We start from the raw sequence: 19,371 nt of genomic DNA, 5'->3' as shown, positions 1-19,371 counted from the left end.
AGTTTCGAAACGTTTCATTTGAAACGAGTTTCAGAAGTTTCGAAATGGTTTCATCCGAGAAAGAAACGCCAAAACAGAAGTTTCGTGCAAACTAAAGAAATGTACGTAAGTTTAAGTGGTATAAGCTGAGATCTATGTTTTAAGCATTACCTTACAATTAGAATACAACAAATTGGGCCACGTAAAACAGAATACAGAACTTTTTAAACGATAAAAAATCAACGCTACAGCCCGACGTGCGAAAACTTACGAGCCTTGACGTTACCTTTGAAACGTCCAACCTCATACAGAAATGTTCCTGAAACGTTTCGTACTCTTCAAGAGTGAAGAGAACGCGTTTCTTGGCAACACTGGTCTCCAACCATCCTGGCCTACAGAAGGTCCTTATGTCTGCACCCCATACAACATAGTTGAGGCTACTAAAGTATCAAAGAGCCATAACATTGTTCGAGGTCCCTGGAAATGAACCTGCGAATACATCCTCTCCAAGCCTCCCAAGGCCGCAAAAGCTCTAGTCAGTCTAGTCTTTGCTGCTCTCCCCAAACAAAACCTTGGCCCAGTGAATACAACCCCAAGGTAAGTGTATGCATCTGTATACTCTACAATCTCTTGACCATATGGAAAGTCGGTGTTGATCTCCTGATTCAGTGTGGTGTGGTGTTAAACACCATAACCTTGGTTTTACCAAGGTTTACAGACAATCCACTATTCTCTGCAAATTTGTGTAATGCATCCAACTGTTGCTAATACCCTCTGGTGAGTTATAGATCAACACAATATCGTCATCATATAACAATGGGATCCATGTCCTTCCCAGCTGGGCACCTCTATCACCCTCTCTGTCAATGTAATCAAACACCTCGTCAACATACATACCATATAGAGTAGGAGACAATGGGCAACCCTGTTTCACCCCAATGGTGGAGTGAACTAAATTAGATATCCCCTCTGGAGTGCATATGTCCCATCATTGATCTGTATAGAGCGATAATCCCCCAAATCAACACTATGGGAACCCCCATCTCCTGCAGTCTGCGCACCAATCGAGCTCTCGGTACCATATCAAATGCTTTGCGGAAATCCACAAAGCTACAATAAATCTGTCTCCCATGTGACCTGCCCTCCTCAAGGCTCTAAGTGTCAGAATATGACCAAGAGTGGAGAAACCCGTCCTGAAACTGGCCTGGCCCTTTTCTCGTACACCCTCACCCTCTGCCCAATTACTAAACTGCTGCTCAAGAATGGATGCATACAACCGTGCCAATGTGTGCCCAACCATAATAGTGCGGTAATTCCTAGGCTCTGTAGGATCACCTGCTTTGAAGATACGCACAATAGTAGACAACCTCCAAGTCTCAGGTAACCCCTCACACATGGCACGATGAAACAACTTTGCAAGAACCTCTACCAGCATATCTCTAGCATGTGTAAAGTGCTCTGCTGCTAGGCCATCATGATCATATGCCTTGTGGGTCCTCATCCTGTCAATGGCTCTCTTTACCATCTCAGTAGTAAAGAAGGTGCTGGTAGGTGGGCATGGCTCTGTAGGATTTGGAAGGGGGTCTTGTCTAGGAACCATATATAACGATGAGGCATATTGGCCCCACACATCAGGAGAAGTAATTATTGGGGGAGAGGAGTGCTCATGAAAGGATCACCATGCCTCTCCTGAGTCTCTACTCAAGAACAACTGATACAAGTCTCGCTCCATCTAGGCCAAGTAAGCACGTTTCTTCCGTCGCACAAGGCGTCGGGAAGCAATCAGAGATTGTCTGTAAGTGATGACTCCTCAAAGAAGATCCCTCTGAAGCTGGGCTCTCATCTCTTTGCACTCCTCATCATACCAACTATTCTGGGGCATGTCCCTAGAATATCGGCTCCGACCCGGCTAAGTGTGTGGGTATGCCTTTGATGCTGCACCATGCAGTGTCTCAGTCAGTAAAGTGGTGCATTGCTCCACTGAGAGGCCAGGACCAGCTATGCATAGACGGCTATAGGTCTCCTGTGTATAAACTGAGTGTTACCATATACATGTGGTAGTGATGTGTGTAAACACACTAGGACCGCCGGGGCATTTTTTCCCTCTTTAGGAGGTTTTCCCCCGAGCATTGTATATATGCCCATCACTCTAGGGCTATCTATCTTTCCATTGCATACTAAGTAACACACTCTCTATTGTGTGCCTTGAGCTTCCTTCGTCTTCTCCAAGCTGTGTGCGTTTCTCTGCAACCCTAATTCCAACAATTGGTATCAGAGCAGGTTGCGTGCTCTCGGGCTTAGTCGCCAGCTGCTCTAGCACACACCTGTTCACTTTCTCCGATTTCAGTGAGCTTTGGCAAGCGTTCGTAGGTCAGCAAAAAAATTCAGGAGAGCTCATAGAGCGCAGTCTGCTCAGATTTTCGATTCGGGCTCATTTCGGCCTCCTTTTCCACTACAGGCAGTAATGCACAGGCTATTTCGTCATTTTGTGCAGAATTTTTGTTAGTGCCTTTTTTTGCATAACAGGTGTCTCATAGTCTTCTACGGTTTGTGCTATATAGCACGTGTTGTTCTCGCTCCGTTTCTCCTATTTTCGGGCAATTTTCACATCAGGTGCAACATTTACCATGGCTGACGACAACATAGATGTGTTCAAGATGTTTGCTGCTGAGGACAGGTTGGATGGGGACAACTGCCCTATGTGGGCTTATATAAGGCAACATGTTCTTGTGTCAAAGGGCGTCTGGAACATTGTGCAGGGCATTGATATACGTCCTGGTTCTGAGGATGTAGGCGATGTTGAGGATGTTGCAGGTCTTGTTGCAAGGATTGCTGCTATTAGAGTTGTTTTGCCTACGGCAGAACAAGCTCGTTGGGATGTTAAGGATGCGCAGGCTCATTGATTGCGTTGTCTGTGAAGCGCACCATTGTTTCTCACATTCGTTCAACAAAATCTGCAAAACAGACTTGGGATATTCTAGCAGGTCTTAATGCAAGCCGCAATGAGGCTAAAATTTATTTGCTGCGTAAAGAGCTGGAGTCGAAGATTATGCATGAGGAAGATGATATGGACACTTTTCTTGCTGGTGTCAAGGATATCAATGAGCAACTTATTTCTGCAGGTGAAGTCATTTCAGACAGTTCCCTTGTGCAGACTGTTCTTGATGCCTTACCAGATTCTTACCAGACTTTTGCTAGTACTTGGAGACTTATGACCCAAGGAAATCCTGAAGTTGTCAAGTTTGATGCATTATGCAGATTGCTGTTGCAAGAGTCACTTTCTAGAAAAAACAGGACTAGGCAACGTGCAGTTGAACAGGCTTTTATTGCTTCTCAAAGAAAGGGTGGTAACAGCAATGCAACCACTTCTTATGGTTTTGCGACGAGTGGCAAAAATTCTGTTCCTAATGCTTCTACTGGCAGCAATTCGTCTGGAAATTCTGGTGATAAGGGCAAAAAGAAGATGCGTTGCCATTATTGTAAAGCTAATGATCACTTTTTTTTTTCCCGAGAGAAAGATCCTTCTATTAGTTACTGAAACTGCCCATAGGGCTACAACCACCTCTTCAAGAGAGGGCTACAACAACCATGGTGGGAGACTCTCCCAATGAAAAAACCAGCATATGTGCAATGGGGCTAAATCAAGAAATGGGGGGAGGGAAAAGCCACACAGGTGGTCGGTAATGCCATCGGAGTACACCTTGGACCATGGTGTAGAAAGGCCCAGGACGCCAGAGTCAACGGAAAGCCTCTCTGCGCTCCCGCATGCGGTCAAAGCTGCCCTGTAGTCCCTCGAACTGTCCTCTGAGAGTGTGGATCAGCTCTAGCCAAAAATCGCGAACAGTCTTTGTTGGTGTCACGGGGCGAGCCTCAAAGATGCGGAAGCAACGAGCCCGCCAGATGAACCAGAGTGTCAGGCCACTGATGAGCTCCCAACACTCCTCTCTCTCACTGCACCACTCTTGTGGAGTAAGCTCTGTAGCAGGCTGGAGTGTAGGTCGTCCCTCCTGCATCACTATCATCCTGCTGGTGGAAGATAGCTCAAACTGAAGTGCCGGGCCTGAGAGGGTGGACCAAGCCGCTGCTCCCCAAGTGTACTGTCGAGCCGTGGAGAGAGCAGGCATCAGCCGAAGAACTCGTAGCCACACCTGCTGGGCCGAGGGATAGTCCCAAAGCAGTGACGTTGACTCTCCACTAGGTGGTCACAAGCTGTACATGTGGCCGAGAGACCACTATGCACTAGCCAGCTCCCAACTGCTGTAGCTCTGTGTGCGACCAGCCACTGAAACAAGGTGACTCGCCTCGGCTGTCTGGAGTCCCACAACCTCTCCCAAAATGCTGCCAAGAACTCAGTTGTGAGACCCTCCTCCTGCCAATGAGGTGCTGCAGCGGGGCGAGCCTCTCTCTGTGCTGCTAGTATATGACGTCCTAGTCGAACAGTGTACTGAAGGAATGGGACTCCTGGGTGGTCTGCAGAAGAGAAGGGATCCCTCCATAGCTACTCACCAGGATCCCACTGTAGTCGTGCCAGTGGACAACACTCCCAAGCCCACAGCCGCCAGTGTCCAGTCTCAAGAGCTGCTGGGTCAGGGTCTATGACACAAGTCCTCCCACAGATGCCCACTACTCGGATCCTCTGAAAACTACACTCTGCTACCTGCGGGGCCTCTACTGCAACTCGGTGAAGGCGTCCCCCACCCTGAAGCTCGAAGAAAAGGGCTGGGACAGTCTCTGAGCAGGCCCTGACTGAGATGAGAACCTCCAGTCGTGTGAAGGCTCCCATCCACCGGGGTGCTACTGGCTCGAGAGGCGTGAGCCACTCAGGTGGAACTGACTCTGAGATGTTTTGGCACATGCTCTGCACCCCTCTTATGCCCTGTAGTTGGAGATCCTGCACCTCCTCTGACAAACCTGTGAACTCTAGCCAGTCACCTAAAGAGCACGTTGGACCTGTTGCCATGGGACTCCAAGAAACATGAGGCCGACTACCAACCAAGTGGCCTCTCTGAGTGCTAACCATGGGGTTCTAGACAAGGGGCTGCCCTAGGCGCTCCTCTGTGCACGTAGGTTGTCTCAGCTCCAGGCCACGCCGCAAGTGCTCCCAAGATCGAAGCAAACTCACAGCGAAGCGGTCCTCCAGTCTCCTGCTCAAACCAACTCTGCGCATCTATGTAAATATCCATCTGGTCGAAGGTTGCCAAAAGCCTCTTGCCTGAGGCACCCTAGCATGAAGCCGCTGTAGCAAGAACTCCTTCGAGGGCTCCTCACCTGGAAGAAGTCCTCTGACGATGACCTTCCCAAGAAGGGCTCTGCTCTGCTGTGCTGGATCAATGATCCCAAGCCCTCCCTGTGAACAAGGAAGAGTGATGACGTGCCAGCCAAGCCACCTTGGCTCGGACTATATGAGTGTCACGTCCTGACCAAAGGAAGTTCCTGATCAGCCTCTCTACCTGGCTGATACAAGAACTCGAGAAGATCCAGCAGGAAGTGATGTACCACATAGTCGCCAACAACACCTGGTTGGCAACTACTACTCTGCCAGCCAAAGAAAGTCGTGCTGAGCTCCAGTGTAACAACTTTCTCCTGATAGACAAGAGAAGGGGAGCAATCTGCTGCTCGGGACACAAGTCCAAACCAACCCGACAGCCCAAGTACCGAACTGCAGTCCCTGGGGGAATCCACCTAAAACCCTCTCTAGGCATCCAATCTGGCACAGGAGCACTACCAACCGAGAAAGCCACTGTCTTTCTCCAGTTGATTAGTGCGCCCGATGCACAACAGAAGGTCTCCAGAGCCTGCTCACACCTGTGAAGGTTGGCCTCCTGGCCATCTAAGTACAAGGCTGAGTCGTCTGCAAACTCAGCGTCGAGTAGCTCATCTCCCTGAATAGGGAGTGCTAAGCCCCGTAGACCAACCTGCTGCGACACCAAAAACGTGCTATCGCCTCTGCATAGAACAGAAAGATAAAGGGGGCAAGAGGACAGCCCTGTCTGACCGAGCGTGTAAGCATGAAGCGATCACCTCTACCTCCTTCCAAGAGTACCTGACTATGAGCCTGTCTGTACAAAGCTGACACCCCTCTGATCCAAGCATCTAAGAAGCCCATCCTGCGTAGAGTGCCCTTATGAAAGTCCCAGTCAACACTGTCGTATGCCTTCTCAAAATCGAGAAGAAGAATCACGAGGTCCTCACCACAGAGCCGTGCCAGGGCAAAAGCCTCCCAAAAAGTAAAGATGTTGTCATGGATACTGCGTTCCTTGACAAAACCTGTCTGAGTCTATGTATAAGGCTCTCTAGAAGTGGCTGAATCCTCAAAGTCAGAGCCTTGGCAAGAATTTTGTAGGCTGAGTTGAGGACGGTGATGGGGCGCCATTGTCGAATCTCATCCAAGGAGCCACCCTCCTTGGGAATGAGGTAGATCAGACCCTCATTCATGTTGTCAGGCATCACTCCTGTGTGCAAAATGTACTGAAAAGCACTGCAGAGATCTGGGCCAAGTAGGTCCCAGTACTCCAAGAAAAAACTGGGAGTCAACCCATCCTCACTTGGACAGCTACCACGGGGGAGGGCCCTAAGAGCCGTGTGCAGCTCCTCAAGCTGAAGTGGCAGCTCAAGCCTCTGACTCATTTCCTCAGTCACAAGACAAGGCATCTGTGCCCAAACCTGCTCCGTGCATGCATCCTGACGCTCTGACTTGGACTCTGCAGACAGTAACTCACGGTAAAAGTCAGTAGCAACTGCACGCATATCCTTGGGCTTAGAAGCAACTCACCCGTCGGGCTCCTCAACTAACTGACCTTGACATGCGAGTGCCGAGGTCCCACTACCTCAAAGAAAGCACCAGTCACTCTGTCACCCACCTTGGTCCACTGAGATGCCTGTCGGTGGAAAGCAAACTCATGTCGCCTCTCCTCTGTGCGAGCAAGCTCCTGTCAAGCCTGCTTTAACTGCTCCTCCAACCAAGGACTGTCTGGATGCTGCTCCTACATCCTTTGTAACGAAGCAATGCCCTGTTTGAGACGTTGCTCCGCCTCTCTCGCTGCAGCCCGGCAAGCCAAAGACTCCTGGAGAAAAAAACGGCTAATCTGAGCTAGGCTAGAGGCCACTTTGTCAGCAGGAGAGTCCTACCTGTCCAAGCCCTTTGTCCAGAGAGCCTCTACCCTCTCTTTGAGTGCTGAGTCCAACAAGACCCCTCTGGGATGCGAAGCATCGTGCTCCCACTCCTCTGCCTGTCTGCTACTATGAGGATCACTGGTGCATGGTCCGAGAAGGAGGTCCCTGCCAAGATGCCCACTGTCCCTCCCAGGTCACTGAAGTGGTCACTAGTGTAGAAGCGATCTATCCGCGATAGATTCACTCCTCCCACTCTGCGGTCCGATCGAGAGAAGGCAAGGCTATCTGGGGGCCTCACAAAACCAGAGTGTTGCCAAACATCCGAGACCCTTAAAGTCATGCAAAACCTCTCCCAAGCTGCCAACTCAACTCCATGCACAGTAGCATGGCTACCACCAACCCTGTCAGAAGGGTCCTCAAGCATGTTGAAGTCCCCTCCTATGCACCAATGTTCTGCCTGCGGCAGAGACTCAACTATCTGTGACCAAAACTCTGCACGAGCACTCGCCACATTGGGCGCATAGATGTTCCAGTAATTGGTTATGTACGTACTCCAGAAGGGGATTCCGACATTGTTCATTCCACTGTTGGAGTAAAGTAGGGATGCCCACTATCCCCTACTTTATTTGGTATGTACATAGATGAGGTATCAGATTACATTGATAGAGAGGGTGACAGAGGTGCTCAACTTGCAGGGTCATGGATCCCTTTGTTGTTGTATGCAGATGATATTGTATTGATAGCAGAATCACCAGATGGAATGCAGAGGCAGCTAGATGCATTACATAAATTTGCGGAGGACAGTGGACTGTCGGTAAACTTGGGTAAAACCAAAGTTATGGTGTTTAACACCACACCTCAGTGGGTTAGGAGATCGGCACCTACATTTGCATATGGCCAGGATACCATAGTTACCGGGGAACGCCTCCTAGCCCCCGTTCCGGCGTTCCGGGGGGGCAGTTCCCTTCCCAAACGTTCCGAAACGTCCCGAAACGCTTGACGTTCCGGGTGGCCAGTGCAAACCGGAACGGCCGTTCCGGAACGTTCCGAACGCCCCCAAAACGTTCCGAAATGCCCCTGGAACGGCCAACGGCTACAAACAAATTTGGCAAAAATTGAAAAAATTGAAGTAAATGTTTGGGCTTCTTTTTGAAGTGTGCAAGGCCTCAAGGACTCATAAAATGCACCCCCCTCCCCCTTTCTCTCCACAAGCTAATCCTCAAGGCTCAAGCTCTCTCCCTCTCACACTCTCAAGATCTCTCCCTCTCAAGACTCACTCTCTCAAGGCTCAAGGCTTTAAGCCTTCAAGCTCTCTTCCTCTCCCTCCCACTCTCTCAAATCTCTCCCTCTCTTTCTCTCTCTCTCTCTCTCTCTCTCTCTCTCTCTCTCACACACACACACACACACACACACATCATCTAGTCATAGCAAGATTGAATGGTCTTCAAAACGAGTTTTTTGTGAGCACTCTAATACTCCTTGTATTTAAAAACAAGAAGCTAAAAAATGCACTATTTGGGTGTTTTTTATACCTCCCGTTCCGCGCCGTTCCCGTTCCGAACCCCTAGCCGTTCCCCCGTTCCGCGGGGATCCCGTCGCCGTTCCCGTTCCGCGTTCCGGGTAACTATGCAGGATACAGTAGAGTACACAAATGCATACACATACCTTGGTGTGGTATTTGCAGGACCGAAGTTTACTCTTAAGAAAGCAGTGGATGCTAGATTATCCAGAGCCTCTGTGGCCTTGGGAGGGTTGGAGAGGATGTGTTCACAAGTGCAATTTCAGGAACCACGAACAAAACTTTAGCTCTTTGATACTGTGGTGGCTTCGGCTATGCTTTATGGGGTCCAGATTTGGGGACCATCTGTGGATCAGGAAGTCAATGGAGAGACCTTTGGTATCTATGATTTCCCGAATGATTAGAGCCAAGGCCTCCGTACCACACGCGATTACCCGAGCGGAACTAGCTGCCCCTCCGATAGAAATTGAAGCTCTTACCAGATCAGTGTCCTTTATACATGGTTTGTGGGATACAAATAATTGCCGATATACTAGACTGGCCCTCGAATCCTCTCGACAATTAGCAATGAAAGGGGATACATCATGCTGGTATGCGCAACTGCCCTCGTGGTTTCAGAGACACGGGTTCAGTATGGAAAGATTACCCCCCTTCCAATACTCTCTTGAGGCTCCATCACTGGCAATTACACGAACGGAGATTAATAAAATCATCCGACAGGATCTTATACAGTTGAATACTAAGAGGACATGGGTAGAGACCCTACACAAGAATTGGGCACAAAGATGGCCGACTACAAAGAAAACTTCCTACAGCTATCTGAAGATGGATTTGTGATTCGCCCGAGCTACATGGATACCCACCTGTCTCATGGTTTGAGATGTGCTATTGGTCAGATTCGTACATCCTCACACCAGTTGGAAATTGAATTTGGCAGATTTAGGGGAATCCCACCTGAGAGCAGAATTTGCAAGTTATGCGGAATGGAGCCGGAGACAGAATTACACTACATATGCCACTGCACCGTATACTATGAGATACGTGGGCGTTTCCATTGCCTATTTAAAGAAGGCTTTGGACCTCTAGATAGAATCATGCAATACCAAGACCAAAGATGCTTAGGCTTGTACCTACTGGAACTACATCGGCACAGGGATAATCTAATGAGAAGACAAAGAGCACTACAGCCTCAGAGGCAGATCACAGATTTCTTTGGATCGAGAGAAACAGGAGTGGAAGGAGAAGCAAGCGACCAGCAGCCAGCACAAAGGAGTATCCACATTCATACCAAAGGCACCCTAATTGATAGAGCGATTGAGCTTAGGAAATCGAGACGACCACGACCAAGATGCAGAAGCACACTTCACCGGAGGAGACTACAAACAAAGGATTAGAAGCATTCTAGCCAAACACCCAAAATGCTCCTAAGAAGTTTATTTAATACTTTGTATTTAGTTTGTTTCACATATTTTCACACTATCACACTTTTCACACTTAGTACTTTAGTACTAAGGTACCCAGACATTGTAACAGGTTCACCACTTTTGTATCAGTTTGGTCTCATAGGTCACTGTGGCCTTTTGAAGAAGTTAATATAACGTTTCATTTCATTTCATTTCTCTCGTGTATCCTTGAATACTTCCACTGCACACAATCGTTGAGGTCTGCCATTGGTCAGATACACACTTCCTTGTAGCAATTGGAGATAAGAGGTTGAAAGATACAGTGGAATGCCTTTAGAGGAGCACAAGTGCCGAGTTTGTAGACTGGCCTCAGAGGACAAGGAGCATTTCATCTGCCACTGCCCTATTTATTATAAGGTGAGAGTATATATATGCTTATTTATGGAGGGATTGGACCACTTTCTAGAGTCATGGACTACCCAGATCAGAGATGTCTTGGTTTATACTTGTTAGAGATTCACAAACTTGGGGATACACTTTTGAGAGATAGCCTACGTGTGCATTGAGAGCCGCTACAAAGACAGATGATAGTTTTTTTCACCTCCCAGGCTGACAGACAGGATACAGTTAGGGCTCCCACACAGGGCATCCTAGGACAGCCTATACTTCGAGAGAGATCACAGTCTCGATGCTGCTTAGAAAGGAGGACCCAAGCTATCATCATGAGATTCTGGGTGAGGCCTACTCACTTCTTTATTGGAGAGGAGATAGATACCATATTGCAGAGACCCATGCCACAGCTCATAGGATGATTCCTTCCCCACTGTAGGACCCAATTTCTAAACCTACACAGAGACTTGTGATACCTTAGCCAGTGTTTTTGGGTGGTGAATTAGGTGTGCCAGGGCCCGGTGTTCGTTGATTAGTATGTACAAGAGCATTCTATTGGAGATTTGGAGGGTCACTCTTGATACACTTAGGGAGAGTGGGACTATTCGCTGACTCATTTGAGAGCAGGGAATAGTAGAAATGAAATGTTTTATTAAACGTCTTCAAAAGGCCAAAATGACCTATGAGACCAAACTGATTCGAATAATTGATCCTTGGGGAGATGAAGAATGCACATCCTAGTTGGAAATATACATTGCCTTCATGGATCTGATTTACCATCTTCATCTCTTATTAATGATTTGTATTCTCTCCTTGATCATCACGCTTTTGTATGCATGTTTTGAGTGTTCTGAAACTCGTTTCTCGTCGAAAAACAACAGCACAGTATCTTGAAGATTGGTAATTGCTTTTGTCACTGCTTGCGAAAGCAGGGGCATGCATAGACTTGTAGAATTTCTTCAAAAAGGGCCATCCCTTTGTTGGGACTGCTGCCTACCTCACTATAGACAGGCATCCAATAAAGTTGAAATATAGTAATAGAAACATGTCCGTGTGCACTCACTCGCTGATCTAGTCAACTGTATTTCATAAAGTTGTGGATGTTGTATCTGAGTTTTTTACCTGATGGAGTGCTTCAGGAAATCATGGGTGGCCTTTGTGAGACAACGAGTCAAAAAGGATGAGGATCGCAGGTTTGCTCGTTTCTTTCTATCTTAAGTCACAAGTTTAAGCATGCCATTTTGTGTATATCAAGTGCCACTGGCTAATTTATCCATGTGTCACAAAAGAGAATGTTTATGTGCAGCTCGTTAATGGGAACTCTCAAATTGGTTTCAGAAAAGAAAAAAGGCTTCTCAAGGACATGAATATTAAAATTAAAGAACGCTTGGAACGAAGGGCTGAGATTATCATGCACCGCAAACGCTTGGAGAAGCTGTTTAATGCTCTCATCGTATGTTGCCTATGCTATTTAATGCATCACAAGTCCTTTTATTTGATTTAGCAACACGTTCTGAGCTTGCTTTACAATAGGGCAGAGATTGAAGAAAACTTAAAGGTGCAGAGTTTATAATGAACTTGGTTGACCTTGTATCAAGATTTTATTTTCTTATAGTAAGGGATATATCAAATCTCAGGCATCTTTTCACAGTTTATTAGCTATTGGCAACACAAAGGGACTTTTAATTGCAGGACGCCAAATTATTTGTAAAAGCACTTTACTTGCTTCACGTTCTTAAAGAGGGCTACACTATTTGAGAGACTTTTCCTATACTTTTGGGAGACCAATGTTTGCTGCATATACACATTCTAGCCAATTGCATAGGAGGTCCGTAACTTTTGTAGCATTAGGACCAGGAGTTCATCACATAATGTGTATGTGTTTGCCATGGCTTAGATGTTCTGGCCAAAGACTAACTTTGGAGCCATTTTTCTCTTGCGAGACCCATTAATTTGGAAATACTAAGACTAAGAAATTACTGCAGAGTAGGAATGAGGACAGTTTTTCCCATTAAAGTCTGCACTCCATCCTCGATGTCTTACACATGTCCTGGCGCTCTGGGTCACTTGCAAGACTACAGAATCTTTGCGTGATGTATTGTGACTCTTCTCTGGATGGTAAGAGAGGGTGCCTTAGTGATCCTTTGAAAGAAGTTTATGAGCTAGGACTCGTCGTCCACTAGAGGTGGTGGGTGATAGCCTACAGGAGGAACTCCTCCCTGCAGCTCTCTATCTCAAGAAGCGGCCCCTGTCACTGGTCGCTCAACTCCATCAGCTCCTCTCTGAGTATGGGCTGCCCTTGAATAGAGTAGCGTAGTGGCTCCGTATGCTTTCATAAGGTGCACATCTGTGTAAATAATGCTCCTTACTCTCTATCCTTGCTAAACATGGCGTGCAAGTCCTGTCATCCCAGGGATGAATGCAGGTTGGCCTGCCTCAATTGCTAAACTGTGTGATGATAATCTGAGCTGTCCAATCAAGTGCATCTTACACCTCATTATGCATACAAAGGTCTTGCTTGGGTTTAAGGAAACCTTTTCCTAAGTAACCATTGACGAAGAAATCTTGTGCTGCTTTTGGTGAAGTAGGCCTTGTACGTTGGACAAGCAGGCCCCCTGCCCAATAATAAGTACTAAGGTCTTTCGTTCTGTGCCTGGTCAAATGACACAAAAGTCTAGTTTGACTCATCGAACTGCCAACCTGCATGCAAAATCTTATTGAGATACCACACAATCATATAACGAATGTGGGGTTCTGCATACTGAGAATTCCAGCATAAGGCCTTCTAAGAGAGGTGGTTTTGATCCTAGTACATGCATTCAAGGTGAGAGGGATCATTTTGGCGGTTGACTAAGCCTCAGTGCGCATGGCAAACCAACATTTTTCACTGGCTGAGCTTCTAGAATCTTGGCTTGATTTGAAGGTTGTCTTGTTTCACACGTTTTAAAGTAAAAACCAGCGAGTCCTTCAAGACACAAAAACTGGGAAATGTTTGATTTCATCCTTTGTCTCACTGGTCGGACAAAATGTATTTTGTGAGCACTGGACAGTCCCTCTCACCCTGTTCAGATGGGATGGACCACATGGAGTGAGTCAGTCAGTTCACACTCTGAGGCCAGTTGGAGTGTCTTACGGAAGGTTAGAAGGGCACCCTATGCTGGGAGTATCACTCCCCCTCTCAGGGTTTTCCTCCCAATCAAGTGCACCAGGAAGTTTTGTGAGTGTGCTGCATTTTGAGGATGTCTATTCCCTTATTAATAGAAGAATTTTTTGCATCAAAAGAAAGGGAAAACAAACTTGGCATCCCCACATGAGCTAGTGGATTGCTCACAAATTAGCTAGTTTGATTATTCCAAGGATTTACATGGGGACGCAAGATATCGTGTGAAGCAGTAGAATTCCACTTATCATTTGTGCAAATAAACACACAATTTACTTTGACGAATTCTCATTTTACAATAGTCAGCGAGGAAACTATTGGTCTTTTGGGGTCATGTGGATTCTATGATGACCTTTCAGCAAGCATCTTGGTTTGTATTCCCTGAGTGTCACTGGTTTTATACAAAAAGATTAATCTAGGAAAGCATGGTTTGATGTTTATACTGTACATGATAGGAAGGATGCCAACTTGTGAGATTGAAGCGCTGTTACTTGAAGGATCTTTATCAGATCATGTCAAAGAAAAAAATTGGCCGCATTTTTAACACATGGAATCATCTAAGAAAAGTGCATTCATTCTACATGTAAGGTTCTCAGATTCACCTAATGCTGTACTAAATTTCTGCATTAAAGGAAGTTTCTTTTATCGATTTCATGAAAACCTGTGGTCTCACAATGATCGACATGCTATAGGAGAGCAGTAAAAAGGTTCGCTAACAGGCGCTTGGGGGCATGCTTCAGAGCCTGGAGAAACAAGAATTTTTATGTAGAAATATGCTCAAGAAAACTTCAGAGAAAACGTCTAGCTTTAATATTTGCAGTATGGACTAGTACAACTGGGAGCAATAAAGACTTGAAGTCAAAGATACAAAGGAAGCGTTTGATGTGGTATTTTTATGCATTCAGACAAGGGTGTCAAGAGGCAAGTTGGAGTCGATGCTTGCAAGAGAAACTGGCAAGAAAATTACTCAATTGCAAACTAAAATTAGCCTTTCAAGGTTGGCTTCACTTTATGCAGGTAGCATTCTTCTTCTAAACTCATTTCTGACGTGTACATATCAATCACTGCATGGATGTTTTGGTACTCTTGATTGATTTACATCAGCTCGTTAGGGAAGATTCATGCACTTTACGTTAAGAGATTGACACATGGCTGCAATCGGCCCTGTTTGGACCACTTTTAGAGATCATGGACTACACGGACTAGAGATGCTTGGGGTTCTTTCCTCTAGAAATATGCAGGTTTAGAGAGACACATTGAGGAGCATGACACACAAAGGGCCAACTCAGAGAGAGCTTAGGGGTTTCTTCACCAGCACCGATTAGAATGGTGCTGAGCGACAACACCATATATATCCCTCGACAGGCTTGATCGAGGCGGTCCAGCTAGGTCGTTCGAGAAGCCCAAGGCCTCAGAGATCTATGCACAGGTGGTGTGCACACATGAGGATACATGGCATCATCACTCGAGACCGGGTGAGAGGAGGTTGATGCTATGCTCCGGAAACCTATGCAAGAGTTCATGGGATGAATCACTATTTTTGCCCCCGTAGTAGTGTGTCCTCATTGCTATACCCCCATTCTACAATTTGTAAAATGAGATTGTATCCTACTTGCCGACTGGCTTCCTAACCTTTCCTACTCGGGTTGTTTTGGCCCAAGAGGGGCACCCTCCAGGCTAAGCACTATGCATTGAAAAGCCTTTTCTTGCCCCTGCCTAAGTACCCCTCTACAAGTCCACGTAACCCGCATATCCAGCCCCACGACATCATAAAATGGTCCAACCATGAGTGAAATTTGAAGGAACTCCATTTGAACTAAGATTGAAAATTAATGTTGATCTTCCTGTGTGTAGAACACCTCTTGAGAAACTATCACTCCACTTTTAGAGTGAATTGGGAACATACATCTAAGAGAAAGGTGGACACATCAATACTGTGACTGCAGCCAATACGGCAAGATCAAAAGACCTTGCTCCCAAGCTCTGCAAGAGAAAAACAAAGGGCTACAGAAAGCTGCGAGATAGACTGTCGATTCTTCCATTGTTTAGAAACGTTTCAGGTTTTTCAAGTTTTGTTTCGTTTCGAGCGGACACAACGGGCTTTCATGCTACTATGTATGTATATTGAATTTTACATGTATGACTATTTGATTGTATGTGTGTATATATGAATATAGTTGTGTGTGAGTGTCTATGTATATGTAACACACTTTTTTTTTTGTAAGTCTTGTTGCTTCAAATTACAAGTGGGAAACCTCAAAGCAAGGAAAACCCACCAAGCAGAAAAGATACAAAAAGTGGAGCAGCATAGGCTCCAAGGGCTAGAAAGAGTCAAAATAAATCCTGAAGGCATCAAGAGTAATGTTCCCAGCATCATAAGCAAAATGCCGCACCTGACCCAGCGAAAATTTGAAGTAGGGAAACGGGTCAACTGCAACGCCTTGAGACATCAAGGAGTTGCGATGGTGCCAAATGGTCCACAGAACCCAAAATCTGAACCTGCCAAAAAAAACTGTGAACTGAGACTGTAGAGACTGAAGGTCCCCAAAAAGCCAAGACCGAAGAGCAGCAGACACCTGTCGAATGAAGGACCGGGAGCAGCGACAGCCCCACAATAAGTGCGGCAGAGTCTCCGCAGCATCATGCCATCTGACACAATGAGAAGACGCAATATGCCAAGCACGCAACAAGTTGCCAACAGGTAAAACTCCCACCAAGCAGCGCCACAAGAAAATACGTTCCTTCAAAGGTAGATGATTGTGCCAGATACCAGCCAAGGTTCGCTTCCACCACAAGGCTGATTTGGACAGAGACCACAACTGATTACCATGCAGCACAATCCATACATCAGACTGTAATAAAGCGTAAACATTGGTCAACAAGCATCGTGAATCTCTTGCCAGAGAGAAGAGTAATGGTGCCCCAAGCGAAAGCGAGATGCCGCATCATGAAATGTAAGAACATGTCCAATATTGTCCACCACTTGTTGCACCTGGCAAATTCCTTTTTGCGAAAGAAAATAGGCCTGGCGACGGGACCACTGAACCAAAGTCGAAGAGAAAGCCTTGCTCCAATGCAAACTCTCCAATCGAAGGGAATTGCCAAGAAGGTGTTGGCGACCATGCCATTGCATATGCGAGGTGACAACCTTCTAGTCCACAATGAGGGAAGAAGTAAAGGGGCATCTTGGAATGTGTCCTTGAAGCTGCCCAAAAATAACCTCCCAATATGTCGGTTGTCAATGACCAAATGATGGCGTAACGATATGCTCACACATATGTGACACCGTAAGTGTCCAGGGCTACTGTTGTTGCACCAAGATTGGTAACAACATTGCTTTCCAAGCCAGAACATGAGTAAATATTCTTAGATCTCCCTACGTATATCCACACAACAAGCATTACACAATGTCATGACATTATTCCTATGTTTGGACTTATAGAATTGCTCTCTATTTTAGAAGAGCCAGTAGACCTTGCTTTCAAAAACAGAACGAAAACACATTATTTCTCTATATCACTCTTTAAGAACCCATGTTGGGTTAAAAAAGGCACACGTAGCCCCATTTCATTTTAACCAGGTAGAGCTACTACTACACCTTCATTGGTTGCTCAAAAATAGCATTGTCCAACTTGGTGATAAATGCTTTAAATAAAAAAAAAGGAATCCCTTTGGGTTTCTCTTGTTCACCTGTACTCTATAACTTTTACATGGTATACTTTGAGTACAAATGGTATATTAAACAACTTAATAACTCCGAATCACAAAAGAAACTAACACAATTCACCTATATGTCAAGTGATATCCTCAGTTTAAATAATGAATATTTTAAAAAACAACTTGAGGATATCTATCCGCTTGTCATTCTTCAAAATTGAGAGCACTGCAGACATGATTATTTATCTAAACGGGGAGCCCTTTACGACCTATACCACTTATCTTACTTTAAAATTCAAACTATTAGAACCTTACACAAGTGAATTTACTACAAGATATAGCTAGAAAAGTGATAAGTTTAATTTCACAACTATTGAATCTGTCAAAGAAAAAAGTAGTAGACCTTACAATAACGCTCTTGATGCTTGTTTGGATGTTCTCTACCTCATCATGCACTACAACAACTTGTTTGTTTCGTTTGAGGAACTTTCTAAGCTGGTAAACAAATTTATACACAATGGTTTTTTGAAACAAAAAATAATGGATACAATTACTCAAGCTCTGATGAAGAGCGAATGGCCTGGTATTAAGGCTAACAAGAATACTCTCATCACTTTGATGAGGCAACATGCCCCACTCTATGGACTTGTTGCCTCATAGAGTGAGTGTGCCTGGGATTGGGCACACACACACACACACACACACACACACACACACACACACACACACACGTAATCTGTTCTACCAAAAACATATTACTTAATTGCTCAAGACTTGGCTCTTTATCACAAAGCTGCCAGCTATTGAAGGCTGTTACCATTTCTCTGCGCTATAGAAGCTACCTACCCACTTGAGAATACCACTATTGAAAACCAAAATTGAAACCTGATTTCATCTCTCTTTCAATAATTGATTATTTACTGATAAGGGACCACTTGCTTTGATTCTCTAACCAAATCCAAAGAGATTCTTAAGTAAGTGAATTGGCCGTTAGAACCCAACGTCACCACCCTTAGAAGTTGTAAGCTGGGATGACACAAATAAAATGGCAATCTCTACGCAGAAAAAGGCATTTTTGGATCTTGTAGGATATTCTCTCTTAAAGCACTTCTTGATTATACATTAACTTCAACCAAATTTCTCGAGTTAAAAATGGTAGCAGACCACAAGGAGTAAAACTAGTTTCTTGAAAGCTTTGAGATGCAAGTCAAGTATTTTTTTAATAAACACTGAAGTAACACTTTACAATTACCTAAGAAGTCATTTTGGGTTTAAGAAGTCCAAGCAAGGTTTTGACGCCCTTATAGTTACCGTAGGAGGTAAAAAACGTCCTTGGTTCATCTTCCTTGAGCTCCTTGAGGACTTCGAGCATCATATTATGAAAGTGGATGAAGGGAATCTGCTTCAAAACCAAATTACAGGCTTGTGTCCCAAGCCAAGAGTAGACTAAAGACATGTAAAACTTGCTGCTTTGTCAAGAAATAAGGGCTCCAAATGATTTACACAACATGGTTGAACCAAATGGCCCATGATTCGTGCGCGCGCGCGCACACACACACACATTAGTGGATGCCCTTTTGGGAAGAGATTTATGATGACATGCACTTTGAATCTCTTTCCCTACTTCATAACGACTCTTGGGAACTTCAACATGACATCTTCTTTCCTCTCTCTTTGAGAAACCCATATGCATTCAAGATTTGAGCTGCTCATGTGATCCATATTACTACACAGATCTAAAAAATTTACCTCAATTTCTTTCTTGATTGAGAAAGAGATAAACCTTTGGCATTTTTGAATCTCTCCTTGCAAGATTGGGCCGCTCTATAAAAGAAGAGGTGAACCTGGGCTCTGATACCAATGTCGCGAAATCTGGTAGTAATCATTTGCTACCATCACATGAGAATAATCAAAATGAGAGATTCATAACATAACCACATAATCATAGGTAGAAACTTAAAGAGAGAGGAAAAGAAAGACCACATAGTATTGACAATTGGAATGGCCGACCTCCCCATAGGGCTTTTTGTCAAAGTCGACGATGCGGAAGCGTAGAGACCAAGGGGGGAGAGAGAGAGAGAGAGAGAGAGAGAGAGAGAGAGAGAGAGAGAGAAAGAAAGAAAGAAAAGAAAGAAAGATTTTTAACGTCT

The 19,371-nt window shown here is 45.4% G+C and overlaps 1 protein-coding gene across 1 annotated transcript in view; it reads left to right on the top strand.

Moving 5' to 3' along the window:
- Nucleotides 1-19,371, top strand: part of LOC147458837 (uncharacterized) — a 130,105-nt gene that overhangs the window by 65,917 nt on the left and 44,817 nt on the right. The window contains exons 4-7 of the mRNA XM_086510262.1: nucleotides 11,544-11,597; nucleotides 11,743-11,857; nucleotides 14,020-14,147; nucleotides 14,257-14,581. Of these exons, the coding sequence (XP_086366388.1) occupies nucleotides 11,544-11,597; nucleotides 11,743-11,857; nucleotides 14,020-14,147; nucleotides 14,257-14,581 (622 nt within the window). The remainder of the gene's footprint in view (nucleotides 1-11,543; nucleotides 11,598-11,742; nucleotides 11,858-14,019; nucleotides 14,148-14,256; nucleotides 14,582-19,371) is intronic.

The sequence above is a fragment of the Adiantum capillus-veneris genome, chromosome 4 (genome assembly GCF_014529385.1).
Source record: "Adiantum capillus-veneris isolate H3 chromosome 4, ASM1452938v2, whole genome shotgun sequence".
NCBI classification, from domain to species: domain Eukaryota; kingdom Viridiplantae; phylum Streptophyta; class Polypodiopsida; order Polypodiales; family Pteridaceae; genus Adiantum; species Adiantum capillus-veneris.
The sequence above is the reverse complement of the archived record's forward strand: the minus strand, read 5'-3'. Positions and strand labels throughout refer to the sequence as shown.